This window comes from Olea europaea, unplaced genomic scaffold (assembly GCF_002742605.1).
Source record: "Olea europaea var. sylvestris unplaced genomic scaffold, O_europaea_v1 scaffold3208, whole genome shotgun sequence".
Taxonomy (NCBI): domain Eukaryota; kingdom Viridiplantae; phylum Streptophyta; class Magnoliopsida; order Lamiales; family Oleaceae; genus Olea; species Olea europaea.
The window spans coordinates 27,473-41,797 of NW_019250923.1; the positions used below are offsets into that span (position 1 = coordinate 27,473).

Sequence of the window (14,325 nt, forward strand, 5' to 3'; positions counted from 1 at the left end):
AAGCTTCACTACAAAACAGGAAATAGTTAAAAACAAGTGGAATAGATAAACCACTTTACTTTTCAGCTTTATCTCACCATCAGAATCACAAATTGCACGAATACTTTACTTGTGACACACACACACGCGCTTGTTTGACACACTTGGCATGTTTCGTTTTCAAGATGAATCATGATTGTTGTACAATGATTTTTACAATAAGTTTGACAACATGCTACGTAGTAGGTTGTCATTGGACAGTTTGGAAAACACTTTTTCGACACCTACACCATTGTCAAGGATGTTGTACAAATCCATTGTACAAATGGCTTATTCCTTTCAAGATGGAGCGCATTAAATGTATTTTAGTCACAGCAAGAACAACTAAAGAAGGTAAACTAGAAGATCAAGTTCTCATACAGAATGTTTAATCCTCTTCAACAAAAATGAAGTTTCGTCAAAACGTTAGGTCAAACCTCAAGCCAAGGCCAACATAGACAGAACCACCATAAAGAGCCACTTGTTTTGTGATCTTGATGTCTGAACAAATCCACACAATTGAGTTCGATAACAAATTGAACTAGAATATTCGATTCATGTCAGACGACAACAAGAAGAAACTAAACCTTATAAGGAATGAAATAATACAATCTCGAAAACTTAAAACCCTTGAAACCAAACACCACATAGTTTCCATTGCAAGTAATAGGATTTTGATTTAATGAACTCGTAATACGTGACAATCTGATTCAATCCCATAACATCAATAATTTATCAAATAATAGACTTACAACCCACAATTTGCATTTATTTTTCATTTTGGGATTGTTTCAATTAGTAGTGTAAAATTAAGCAGCAAATTTGGGGGCTTCCCTGTGCTTGAGGATTTTCTTCTCAAGATCATCTTTCTTGGCTCCCACCACCCTCTCCACTTCTTTCCCTTGCTTGAACAGCACAAATGTTGGCATTGCCTGTACCCCGAATTCCTTTGCCACATCCTGTTAAGGATACAAAAATCAAGTCACTTATATATGAAAACAATAATCAGTGTATTTAAGGCTCAAACTCCTCTTGTAGATGCAACTTCAAGTCTCAAAGTGGTATATGAGCTAAAAATAGAAAAGAGCAATTTATTGTAACAGAGTACGATATCTTAGCATAGACGGGAAAGCGTAAGCAGTGTGGAGGACACACTGTTTCTAGTGTCTACCCAACTCGTTCTTGTCCAGTCAGATGGAATGTCTAAAACTCTGCAATTTCAACTATCAATATGGTATATGTGCTTAAAAAAAACTCAAAAATGGGCAATTGGGATTGTTTAAAACTCAATTGAGCCGCGCATCGCTTGAATATGAAACAATAAAACTAAAGTGTAAGGACTTCGGCTCATCCACCAAACAAGTTGGAAATGTTGAAAATTGAATCATACATCAAACAAAACCCCTACCTATAATTAAAAATAATCAAATCGAATTAATTATTAAGGAAAAATCATTAAAATCCTCAATTCAAGATAGAATAAATATTATAAATTGAAAGAAAATCAGAAGTATAACGTACAGAGAGTTCATCTACATCGATTTTGGCAAAGTCGACATCAGTGTATTTGGAAGACATCTCATTGAAGATCGGCTTCATGAATTTGCAGGGGCCACACCATGTTGCTGAGAAATCGACCACAATCTAGCCATTGAAAAATCATATATAAAAATTTCAGATCTCTAACATTAAAATCTCAAATTTAGAATAGAAAAAATCAAAATCAAAATAATTAACATTTTACCAATTCCAAGTCTAGGATCTCAGATAATAATCGAACAAAATGTAAATTTTATTCCAACTCAGATTTCAAAAATCCATGAGCAAGTGTTAATCAAAATGAAAGCATAACAAAAGAAGACAATAATAATAATTAGATAAATTTTAAAATTCAAATCATATTCATTAATTTTTTATTTTCATTTTTTGGTCAATCGCAGGTATTGGCTCAATTAACGGGGATCTCGGAACTGGAAATCGAGCAAAATTGAACAAAAATTGAATTCGATTTCAACACCGATTTCCAAAATTCATCCGGTACAGCGTTAATGAATTGAAATTTGAAAACACAAACTAAATAAGATAATAATAGATGTATAGCAGAACCAGTTTATTAAGTTGCTTGGAAGAATTAAAGTGGAGCTGCCAGCGGTGGGAGGAATGGAAGGCGGTGACGCGAGATGTTCCAGACGCCTCGGCCGATGCCGACTCAGATGCCGCCGCCTCTCCGCCCCCGGTTAAACTTGACAGAATAGAACCCATTGGGGTTTGTTTTGCTAATTTTGAGCGACGGCTTTTTGGGCGAGTCAAATCGATCAAACAAGAAGATACAGTGATCGTGGACTTGTTTAGCTTTGATATATGTGGACAAGAATGGCCACCAGACTTAAGATAGATATATTGTTCCACCACAACTTTACAGCACGGGGATGTAGCTCAGATGGTAGAGCGCTCGCTTAGCATGCGAGAGGTACGGGGATCGATACCCCGCATCTCCACTTTTGGTCCTTTCACCTTTTTGTATTTAATTTAGAGCTTATTTGGGAGTGATTTTTTCATCCCAAAAAATTAATTTTTTTTACTGTTATTTTACTATTTCATCCATCATATTTGGCTTCTTCCCTCACAGGTGGATCCCACTTTTCTCCTAATGATCAAAAAATCAATTATCAAAATTACTTCCAAACGGACTCTTAATTTATTTTTGTAGAAATTAAAATCGATGCCTTCATGTGACCTTGAATCGTGATGAGGCAAATAATTTTTGTTCGCTATTAAAAATATTTAAGAAAAAGACGAGTGAAGATTATTTCAAATATTGTATGAGTTTATTTTTCTTGGCGGATTTTAGTGTTATCCATTCTTCATTCTATTGACGAGAAACAACACGTTTATCTCACCATAAATACATCGAACTAAGCAATTAGCATTTGAAAGATAAAATAAATATAAAGAAAAGCTCAGAACTCATATGCTATGTTTCCAAAGCTTTAAGTTGTGTTCGCTATTATATATTTAAGAAAAATACAAAAAATTGTTACAATATCATCAATTCTTACTTTCAAGGGACAACAAACCACGAGTATATTACACCTGTAACATCCACATAAGCATTCAGAAAATACGATAAACATAAAGAAAAGTTAGATGCTTGAACTGTGAACACTATGTTGCAAATGCATCAACCCACAAATTAAATACTTGTCTTCGGATTAAAACTGCGAATATATTCAAGTTCAGACAATTGTGAATTACTTACTATTGAAAGAATCGCATCAAAATTTCATGCCTATGCCAACTAAAATATGCGACGCTACACTGTGCAATTTGCATCATTCTTCTAAATCACATATTGGTGCACGAGGTGACATTCTTACATGCCCTTTTCCTGGTATTGAAATACCCTATAATTAGATTGTACTGACGATATTTTTCTCGACAGATTCTTCAATCCACATCCAACACATTTAAGAATGATCGTCCTTGATGAATCAAGCTTCATAACAAACTTAACACCTAGAAAATCTCTGATGTGTCTAAGCAATTCAATTCCATATGGCGCGAGCCATTGAAACATCTTGGGGACATAATGCATAGAGAATAAACAACAAACCCTGCAAAATAAATGGAAAAAACTACCTTTCGTTACAAAATAAATTTGAAAGCAACCACCTCGTTTATGTTTAAGGATATGTGATGTAACAAACGTTGTCCAGAGTCATGTAATCTTATTATATTAGGGCATGTTTGATTGGCCATGAATTCCATGGAAAATGAAATTACTTTCCATCTTTTACATTGTTTGATGTCACTTACATGTACGAGTAAAATATGTATACCATATTTTTATGAAGCTAATTTTTAAATTTAATTGCCTCAGAATAAATACGCAAGATACAATGTGTGTTTGTGTGTATTTATTTCTCAATACTAATTAAGAGTGAATGAGAAATTAAAGCCACAATATAACCACTTGAAATTGAAATAAATTGGAAATAAAAATTGGTGAGAAATTGAAAAAATGTCTATCCCACATAAAAAAAATTAGAAGAATATAAACCACTTTATATCACTCAAGTTTGGGACTTGGGTTCGGGCATCAAGGGGCACCACTAGTTTTTGAACTAGAGAGGATCTACATACTAGTAGGTTGAGCTAAAGCCTATACGCGCACATCGTCATCGTCCGTCCGTCTGATCGGCACGGGTCATGGGCTTGACCTTCACCCAATTGGTATATATATTTTTTAGTAAAATAATATTTTAATTATTTTATTTTATTAATTAATTAATATATTTTAATTATATTATTTATTTTTTCTTCCCAAATTTTTTGTGCGCGACATGTGGTTTCTTCTAAAATTTGACAGTTGCTGACAATTAAAACTGCATGTCCAAATGGGTTGTGTCTGCTCCAAGACACAACTTTTCGTCTGTTATGTGTTTTGGACACAACTTTTCAACTTCAATAAATAGAGCCCCATATTCCCGATTTTGTTCATTCCAAAATTTCTTCTGCTTCCCTCTCCTGCAAAATATTGTCCTTCTGTCCTGTAGTGCCCCATATTTTGCATTTCAGTACCAAAAATTAATTTCGTGCATATTTAGTCCTCCGATTTTCAAGAGATCAAAATATTAGTAGGTTCGTTGAGTCTTGTAATTTGGAGTGTTACTATTACAAGTCGAGGTCATTGTATCTTGATAGAGGAGTGCCAAGAGACCATCAGCACCAGTAAAAAGTATTATCTTCTTAAGGAGAAAGAGTCAAACTCTTACATCGACCATTATTCGTTCTAATTTTATTGCACTAATTTTGTAAGTCGAAATTCTGCCCAACTATTTATTCACTATCTATTTTATAAATTACTGCACGACCTTCTCGAATTTTATTCAACAAAACTTGATGTGCCTGATAAAATATATTATTTCCAGAAATCCAATAGACAACAGACAAATCAAAGTTAAAGACAAATAAAAGACGAGTAATTGCTGATTTCAAATTCTGATTACATTTTTCAGTTTATATTTGAGATTTGATCTGCATTTCACTAGAATTTTATAAATTTTGGTGATTTCATTAGAACTATGTTTATTCAGATAGGTGTGATGATTTTTAGGTACTGTTGTTACTTTGCCAAATCATAGATCAACATGTGAGACACCAAACTTCACTATGGAAGAACGTCCCATTAAAATTCTGGTTTGAAACAACAAACAACTGCAGGTTTTGCGGCCAAAAAACTAGTTATTCCAAGAGAAATTTGCATATGGGTCCCCAAATATTCACACTTTATCATTTTTTTCACGATGACTTACAAAATTCTGCCACCAATTTGATACCTATATCGCACTTGAACAACTTTCTAAGGACATTTTCTTCTACTACCCATCCATTTTCCTTTGTTACCCTTCAAACAAAATGAAGCTAAAATGGTCTCTATAACTTATTATTACCCTCTTTAAATTAAATGGTCGTGAGTCTTGTGACTAATTCTCCTCAACGGCTTAGTGGAAGTCACACTAAAAGTAATGGGAAAACATTAATTAAGTTGACTCGAATGAAATAATTTAATAGAAACAAGATTAGGCAATGATCTCATATTCCCAATGATCTCACCCGATAAGAGTCAATCTTCAACCACAATAAGCTCTATTTGGATTGCTATTTGAGCAATGAGTACACCTCTAAAAGGTTATTTGCTCTATGGATCTTGCTATATTTATATCAAATTTTATATAATAGGTTAGATAATGTCAGATGTCATTTTATCATTTGTCAGTTTAAAACACAATCAACTTTTTCTTCAAATTTTTCCCTTCGACATCATTTTATGTAATCCCTTATGTATCATTTTTGTATACAAATAGCATAATTCTTGCTCTATAACAGAAAAATGATTATGTACATAAAAAATAATTATATATATATATATAATAACAGTGTAGTAATTTTGTATATAGTAGGGGCATTTGAAATATTTTTATCCATTTTGATTATTGGAAATTTTTTCTCTAATAAAATATTATTATTTTCTTTATATATTTTCATGTAAAAAAGAATTATAATTGAAAAGTAATTTATTTCCCCTAACACTAATACGACAAAAAACTTAATCCATTATTTTAGACTCGTTTACAATCCAACTCGAATAAAATGAACCTACTATTAGCATGAGTTGACACCTCGCTACGGCATCAAATTCGCAAAGCACCACAGATATCAAAAGGTCCATTGTTGTATACTACAAATTAGTGGGTCTTTTTGTAATTGATAATGGACAAAATTCTAGCTCCATCATAAACTTGCCTTGAAAACAATATTAAGTGCGCATTTGAAACACTGTATAGAATTATGAAAATGAAATTATAAGGGATAAGGTAACAAAATTATGGTTGAATATTCTACTATAGAGGTTGTAATAGAAAAAAGGGACGTATCCAAAATAATAATAATAATAATAATAATAATAATAATAATAAATATATATATATATATATATATATATAAGAAATAATTTTTCCTACTTATACATAATTTACTCACAAGTTAATTTATTATTTAAGTGATTTTTTTAGTTATAAGTAATTATTTTACTTATCAAGTAAATTTTTTTCTTACTAGTATATTCTCATTTCAAGTTAATTATTTTTTAGCTAGAGTTTATAACTTAACAAGTATTTTTTTATGCATAAGTAATTCTTTACTTGAACAATTTTTGATCTTTTTTTTTTTAATCTATAATCAAGTTTTTTATATAACTGAATTTGTTACTTATATTTGAATTTTTATTTTTGCTTATAAGTGAATCTCAATGTATAAATAATTTTTACTTGAGTCATTTCTTATGAGCGAAATTTTTAGTTCTCATTTACATCTTTCAATTCAACTAACCTTATTGCATAAAATAGTGTATTAATTTTCTGCAATTGATTATGATAAGTATCCTTGATTAATTTAATCAGAATATTAAGTGCACCACTAGATAAGATCCAAATCCAATTTAATGCGACATGCCAAATATACCGATATTTCTGTTTCGAACAAGCTCTACAGACCATGTTCACCCTTGACGACGGAGGATACTATTCTTATAGGTAATATTGAGACATTCTTCCCTTTAACTATTGACAGAAACTTGAAATCCATGTTTTAAAGGCTCAAACGGCACCCAGATCAAGGTCAATAATGGGAAGAGTTAATTGTTACAATGGTCACTAAATTCAGGTCCATGACTTTGATTGACCACTGAACTTTAAAATGTCGAATTTTGACCACTGAACTTTGAAAAATGTCGAGTTTTGATCGCTGAATTTTAAAATGTTGAGTTTTAGCTACTGAACTTTAAAAAATATCGAGTTTTGATCACTGAACTTAGATCCATATCTTCGATTGCTTGCTGAAATTTAAAATATCGAGTTTTGACCATTGAACTTTGAAATATGTTTGTACGTTACTCACTAATATAACTGTTGAATTTTGAAAAATATCGAGTTTACAGTAAATAACTTACAATATTTTTCAAAATTCAGTGAGTAATGTATAATATTTTTCAAAATTCAATGAGTAATGTACAACATTTTTCAAAGTTCAGTGACAAAAACCCGACATTTTAAATTTCAGTGAACAATCGAAGACATTGACCTAAGTTCAATAACCAAAACTCGACATTTTTCAAAGTTCAGTGACCAAAACTCGACATTTTTCAAAGTTTAATGATCAAAACTCGATATTTTAAAGTTTAGTGGCCAATCGAAAACATAAACCTAAGTTCAGTGACCAAAACTCGACATTTTAAAGTTCAATGACCAATCAAAGACATAGATTAAAGTTCGGTGACCATTGGAACAATTAACTCGCAATTTCCCGAGTACATCAACACATAAGCTTCAATAGTCCCAACATAAACCTTGATAAAGAGTAATACTATTCATCACTACGAGTGCTCAACACTAGTTTAGGTGACAATTACATAACATAAAATTATGAATTCATTTAAATGCAAAGTCATGACTTATTTAATTGAACATATTAATTGCAGCCACCTAGACTGACACTCAAGCACCAATGATACTAGCTAGTATTATTTCTTGATAAATGGGCACTCAAGATGTAAAGCTTCAAGCCATTTGATAAAAACCTCATCATGTGAGGCAGGCCTCAAGCAACTTGTTAAAACCATGCTTCTCGTGACTAGAGAAGTTAAAACCTAGATCAAATATCAGAAACAACATCAAAACCAGCATACTAAAGTTACTGGTAAAACAAATTTTCATAGATTCAAATATATATTGTTACAAAACCATACATCCAGAGTATGTTTTCAGGTTCTCAGCTATCTACTAAATAAGCATTCTAACAGATAAAACGAGCTTCATACCTAAGCACTGTCAGAACCATCGTCTGAATCTACATTTACGGTCTGTGGATTCTTGTAGTCACTGATCTGGTCAGTGTAGCGTTTCTTGTCTGCTCGAGCTTTTGCTTCATATGGTGCTTTCTCCTCAGCTGAAAAACCAATTCAGGCAATGTCAGAGCTAAGCTAAGCCATTGTACTATTAAATGCATATATTCAAATTGTACCAACCTGTCATCTTATTCCATCTCTCTCCAAGAACTTTCCCCACGTCCGTGAATGAAATTCCAGGATTGGTCTTCTTAACATTCTGCATTAAAACCGGATGAGGATTAAATTTAGCCATTTAGGTCTGGACGGTCAAAACAAAAGCATGGACATTTCGCACAGAAAGATAATGCAAACAAAAATGAGTATAAAATTATGAAGAATACAAGGCAATGGTAATGGAATCTAGCATCAGATATACAGAGTTAACATATTAGAAAATACAAACCTCTCTTTCAGCCTGCGAAAAGAACATAAAAGCACTGATTGCCCGTTTTGGAGCATTTGGATCCTTTTTCTTCTTCTGTTTCTTCTTCTTTGATCCATCCTCATCACCATCTTTAGCTTTCTTCTTGCTTGAAGATGCTTTGGGAGCAGAAGGTTCTTTCTTGGGTTTCTTTTTCGCAGGTACCTAAATTCACCATCCGTTAATGCAGGCTTAAAATATCAAATACGAATCAAAAGTTGGGCTTGCCCATCTCGGGTTTAGAGGGGTTATTTTACCTCTTCTTCATTTCCACTTTCACTGGCATCGGATTCTCCTTCCCCAGAGTCATCAGTAGGGGATCCCCCATCATCTCTGTCAATAACAAAATCCTCATCCTGCAACGATTCCCATCAAAAGATGCTCGTGAACGCATTATGTATCCAATCAGATAACATGTAACTATTTTTGAATTATAAAATTAAAGTGAAAATAAGAAGAGGGGAGCAATCATATGGAGAAAATACTATAAACAATACCTCCTCATCACTCTCATCCCCACCAGCTTCATTCTTAATCCGCTCAAGATGGGGGTCAACAGCATCGTCATCCTCAGTCTGTAGAACAGCCGCAACCCCATCCGCGGTCTGAACGCCTCCCAAATTCATGATCTTCAGACCTTTTGAACTGTAAGAACCAGTCAATACCATCTCAGGAACTTTAATCTTTCTCAGAGAAAGAAAGAAAAGGAAACAGTAGGCAAGCTGTTACTGACTTGATGAAGTCAAAAAGATTATGATACTCATTTCTCTGAATATTCCGGAAAAGGTGCTCCTGTTCAGTCTTAAGTCTAATCAGAAGATCGAAGTAATGCATATTTGATCCACCAGCAGCATGCCTCTCAAACTCCACATAGTCAATCTAAAGTAGCAACAAAAAGGATATATATCTCAAGCACTGTATTTAATATACGCTATGAAATCAGAATTTGATAAAACAAAAACCAACTATCGGGCGGAAACTATACCTCCTCATGGAGAATAAGTGTAGGTGGTTTGGGTAAAAAGAAAAAGCTCTTTTCAAGTGGATAAAGGACTCCATCTTCAGCTTTCAACGATGATTTCACAGCATAACCATCCTGACTACTGCGGAACTTTCCTGGTCTTGTTACTTTGGCACCAGATAATCCGCGTAGAACTGAAATAAATACCTCGTGAATGAGCCCCTGATATTCAAAGGAAATCCCATTAATGCATATGAACTAATGTTTCTAAACTTAGAACCCTGACTTTGAGTAGTACTAGAAAACTATATAATACAGCCATCATTTAGCATTAGAGAAAGTTAGTAGATTATTACTTTATAGGTCAGATCAAGCTTGTCCTTATACTTGGTATTGTAAAGATCTTCACTCATTGATATGCTTGTGTCTACCACAGCATCAGTTTCAAACTGCAAAACGATGTATGAAAAACATATCAGAAATAGTGATATTGCATCCTAAAAGAAGTGAAAGTTGATGTCCAAAAACTTTGAAATGCCATTAATACCTGCATCACAATATGTGGATACAACGTCTGACCCTTCCGAATTGGTGGGTCAAGAGTAACAACAACGAAAGTATGTGGTTGGTTAGACTGCACAAGCAAAGATAATTACATATAATCATAATGAATAAATTAGGTGTCTCTCCATACAAATAATTGCAAATGACTGATTTATTTACAGAAACCAAAAACGGATGATGTAAAAACCAAAGTTATCCACATATTTGTAAATTGTAATGCTCGAGTAGGCTCAAGGGAGAACAAAAGTAGTAGAACCTTGGGCAAACAAAAAAGACGAACAACACTGCTGAACTGAATTTTGAAGTCATTTGCTTGCCCTTGAAGACGCAAAAAAGAAAGATGAAGTTCAACACTGTAGCGACCCCTGTAGGAAAGACAATTATGTGAAGCATTTTAATATAATTCAAGCGACGGATTTGATTTAAGATATAATGACTAGATTTGGTCACCCACCTAGGAGTAAGTATAGCAATTCCATCAAAATTGACAACAGCTTCCTCACCTCCAGCTCCAACATCTGCCATTGACACTATCTTATCTCGGAAGACCTTCACAGAAAGTGCTGGAAATATTACACCCAAAAAATTCCACAGTTTCTACCAAGAAAACCAGGTCAAGTAGAAAAGAGTTACCTGAGCAGCAGGACGATTTTCATCGCCAAGAAACTGAGTGTTTGAATTGGGAACATGAAAACTTATCTCCATCAATGAATCTTTCTGTAGACAACAAAAAGTCGAGAGAGTTTTTTAATTAAGAAACAACAGAAGCTACATACAGACTATACAGTCAGCCTCAAAACTATGTCAAATAACCTCATTGGCCCCTGTTGTATCATCTACATGGAATTCCAACATGACATCATTTTTCCCTTGAAGTTGTGTTTGTGCAACATCCGCCAGAGATATCTCAAATGCTTGCTTAGACCCAACAAGAAATGCAAGCATGTTTCCTGAAGAAATAAGTTGGCATGTTTCAATAAAGACTATTCATATGCTTGAGAACATATAAATGGATACAAGGTTCAAAATCAACTCCAACCAAACAAACAAAAAGAAAAACATTAGGACGTTCCATGAAAAAGTAAAATAGATGGAGCACGTGCTTGGGTGATACATATTTGAGTTTACAAAAACAGAAACACAAATTGCTGATAAATGAGAAGTTATTCAAGTGTGTAATAAATATCAACAGAAAACTATTTCACGAGAAAAAATAATGAATTTGAGGACACGGACAGATTGGAAAAATTAGGGAATCCAAAAGAAATCCTATATGAGTCACAAACCATTTAAATCGACTTCTCCCCAGTTTTTCCCACTAACAGAGAGCTGCTTCTCCTCTGGTACTATCCCACAACCGGTCTGGAAAAATGTAGTCAGGCTGGAAACGTCCTGCTTGGCAAGAAAAATAAAAATAATGAACGAATGGCATTTTGGAAGTCTAAATTGAAAAACATCAGAAGCTGACTACAACAAAAAGGTTAAATAGTTCCTGAAAATATTTGTACTGAATTAAATTGCACTGTTATAGTTGGCAACATTTCTTCTCATGAAGGCTCTCTCACTTGAGCTAATAGTAAAGATATTATTGAAAACCACGAGCAGTGTGCTCAGATTGATATAGAATCACACTGCTTCTTGGTCAAAACTGTACCACCAATTTATTTGCTTCTAGGAAGTTCAATCTAATAATGATTAGAATAAGCTTCAAAACCTAAAAGAACTTATTCAAAAGCAAAATTGTAGTTTTTGTGTAAATTGTACTTATAAGTTCTTCAAACGGAAAAGAATAAAATAAATGAGAAGGGAGAAGGATGTTGTCACCTGGTCCCGGAAACCAGTGAATTTGTAATTAAGACCATCCCTGGTCCGCACCCCAAGCTGGTTAGACCTGGGGACTTTCATCCATGTAAGGCCAACTAGATCAGATTTATCAACTTCCACGGCCTTACCACCTCCTTGTTTCTTCCATGCTATGCCCCCTGAATGAACTCTAAGTTGCCCTGGGTTCTGCATTTATCAACATATAAGGATCTCCAAATTCAATTAGAAAATAAAAAATATAAAAAAGGAAGGACTTTTTATGTTCATAAGAATCAGAGAAAACCTATGATTCAAGGACTCAAGGACACCAAGTCAAAGTTTTCATAAATTAAGCCCCTAACTGCAAAAAGGTAATCTGTTAATCTCTAAACCTCATCTCAACAGCCTAAAAGAAAATGACTTGAAATTCTGGAAATTTTCGCCAAAAAATTGAGTTCCTCTTACAGTTTGAACTCTTCTGTTATTCATAGAATTCTCAATTTCGATTGCCCCAATGTAGAAACCCAATAAACTTCCCTAAGTCAAGAAAAATTGTAAAACATCTAGAAATCCTTATTGAGAATATTACCCAAAAAAATCTTAGATAAACATTAGAATAAAGATTGAAGTGAATTAAGAAATACAGTACTTTAGACAGGTTAGGGTTTCGAAAATATAAAAGCATAGTCAGAACAAATGAAAAAAAAAAAAATGGAAAACACGATACCTTTCGATATTCAAATTAATCTAGAAACCTCATTTCTGCTGATAATTAAGTTGCTAAAGCAGTTCGAATTTTTATATTATTCTTAGTATTCTCAAAATGTTATATTTAAAATTAAAAAAAAAATACAGAAAAATTTGAAACCCGATACGCTTCCCCAAATCGAGAACAAGAACGGAAATTAATTCATATGAAACATGCTAATGACTAGGGTTAGGGTTTCGAATACACAAAAGCACATAAAATCAAACAAACTAAAAAAGAAAATCAGCAGCAGAAAAGTATCTTTTGATATACGAATTAATAGAGAAAATGCTGTGTTTAGGAGATGGAAAAAGTAGAAAGCACTCACGGTGCCGCCACGGCCGCCGAGAGAGATACTATTGAACAAGTGACCATCCGCCATTGCGAGGGAATTGAAATGTAAATTGGGGAAAGGGTGGGAATGAGATTTATATAGTGTGGCGCGAAATGGATTTACGGACTTGACACTGGCGTCGGTGGAGATTCATCGACTGTGGGGATGTGGTACTGTGCGCATTGCCATTGACGTGTAAGACTTAGCACCCGTTTGTTTCTCATTATTTTATTTTCTATCTTTTGTGTAGAGTCCGTTTTCTATCTTTTGTGTAGAGTGCGTAACGATTATATTTTTCATTCTTATTTTTATATTAATATGTACCAAACGGAACCTTAATTTCAAATTCTAACATTTGATGATGTGCTTAGCCTTTCATTAAAATAAGGAGAAAAAAAAAGTTGGAAGCTTGTCAGCCCCTTTATTTGGGAGGCGGCCTTTGGAGGCCTGCGAGCCCTTGGAGATCGAGCGAGCAGTCCTTCGCACGAACACGGTCCGATCCTGTTATGGGATCGGCCTGTTTCAATTAGCAGGTCGAGCCAGCTATTATGTTTAGATCCGATGATTGGTCCGCAACTTAAATTATGGAGCGAATTTTACTTCTATTGGCTCTTGAATCGGCCCACTTGAATTACAAGCAAGGTCATGGGTCATTTTTCTCAGGTCGATCATGAGCTCATGTACTGTTCGGTTTGACACAACTATTTGAAGCTGACGAACAATGTTAAGGATGTCAATTATTTTATTCATGACATGACAATTGTAAGGCTGTTATACGTCGAAAGATCGTGTAAACGAAGTAAGCTTGCAGAAATGAAGAGGGTCACCATCTCTTCTTAATCAGGAAGCTCTGGTGTACAATACCAAGTACATACTTAGGATTGAATTCAAAATCGGGCTAAAAATTTCAAATCGAGCTAATATACCAAAAAAAAAAATTACACACAAAAAAAAAGCTTGTTTAAAAAAAATAATAATAAAAAATAAAAAATAAAAAAAAACTTGAAAAAACTTCTCAAGCCTAAGTTTG

At 33.8% G+C, this 14,325-nt stretch overlaps 2 protein-coding genes and 1 non-coding gene across 4 annotated transcripts; 1 reads left to right on the forward strand and 2 right to left on the reverse strand.

Annotated features, from left to right (window-relative positions):
• Positions 1-567: 567 nt before the first annotated feature.
• Positions 568-2,368, reverse strand: LOC111385565 (thioredoxin H2-like). Its single transcript, XM_023009970.1, has 3 exons — positions 2,125-2,368; positions 1,540-1,662; positions 568-977 (listed from the first exon to the last, which is right to left on the reverse strand). Exons 1-3 carry the CDS (start codon positions 2,278-2,280, stop codon positions 828-830), a joined length of 429 nt encoding a protein of 142 aa, XP_022865738.1. The 5' UTR covers positions 2,281-2,368; the 3' UTR covers positions 568-827.
• A 75-nt stretch (positions 2,369-2,443) lies between these two features.
• Positions 2,444-2,516, forward strand: TRNAA-AGC. Its single transcript has one exon. It is a non-coding gene; the product is annotated as a tRNA-Ala (tRNA).
• A 5,392-nt stretch (positions 2,517-7,908) lies between these two features.
• LOC111385563 (FACT complex subunit SSRP1) lies at positions 7,909-13,471 on the reverse strand. Of its 2 annotated transcripts, XM_023009965.1 has the most exons (17): positions 13,290-13,471; positions 12,235-12,420; positions 11,697-11,802; positions 11,224-11,360; positions 11,044-11,127; positions 10,865-10,959; positions 10,667-10,775; positions 10,394-10,480; positions 10,203-10,295; positions 9,871-10,068; positions 9,619-9,764; positions 9,383-9,530; positions 9,143-9,241; positions 8,868-9,050; positions 8,603-8,681; positions 8,396-8,523; positions 7,909-8,224 (listed from the first exon to the last, which is right to left on the reverse strand). In XM_023009965.1, exons 1-16 carry the CDS (start codon positions 13,341-13,343, stop codon positions 8,396-8,398), a joined length of 1,932 nt encoding a protein of 643 aa, XP_022865733.1. In that variant the 5' UTR covers positions 13,344-13,471; the 3' UTR covers positions 7,909-8,224. The 2 variants fall into 2 exon arrangements, with proteins under 2 accessions (XP_022865733.1, XP_022865734.1); XM_023009966.1 differs by lacking the exons at positions 7,909-8,224; positions 13,290-13,471 and adding an exon at positions 12,518-12,535 and having other exon boundaries at positions 8,261-8,523.
• Between the last annotated feature and the right edge of the window lie 854 nt (positions 13,472-14,325).

Excerpts from the sequence above, each read along its gene's own strand:
- LOC111385565 (XM_023009970.1), bottom strand. The coding sequence starts at position 2,280 with ATGGGTTCTATTCTGTCAAGTTTAACCGGGGGCGGAGAGGCGGCGGCA. Across the intron at positions 1,663-2,124 it reads CCAAGCAACTTAATAAACTG|ATTGTGGTCGATTTCTCAGC; the intron begins GTTCTGCTATAC and ends TTCAATGGCTAG. Across the intron at positions 978-1,539 it reads TCGATGTAGATGAACTCTCT|GATGTGGCAAAGGAATTCGG; the intron begins GTACGTTATACT and ends TATCCTTAACAG.
- LOC111385563 (XM_023009965.1), bottom strand. The coding sequence starts at position 13,343 with ATGGCGGATGGTCACTTGTTCAATAGTATCTCTCTCGGCGGCCGTGGC. Across the intron at positions 11,361-11,696 it reads GGGAGAAGTCGATTTAAATG|GAAACATGCTTGCATTTCTT; the intron begins GTTTGTGACTCA and ends TTATTTCTTCAG. Across the intron at positions 8,682-8,867 it reads TTTCGCAGGCTGAAAGAGAG|AATGTTAAGAAGACCAATCC; the intron begins GTTTGTATTTTC and ends GTTTTAATGCAG.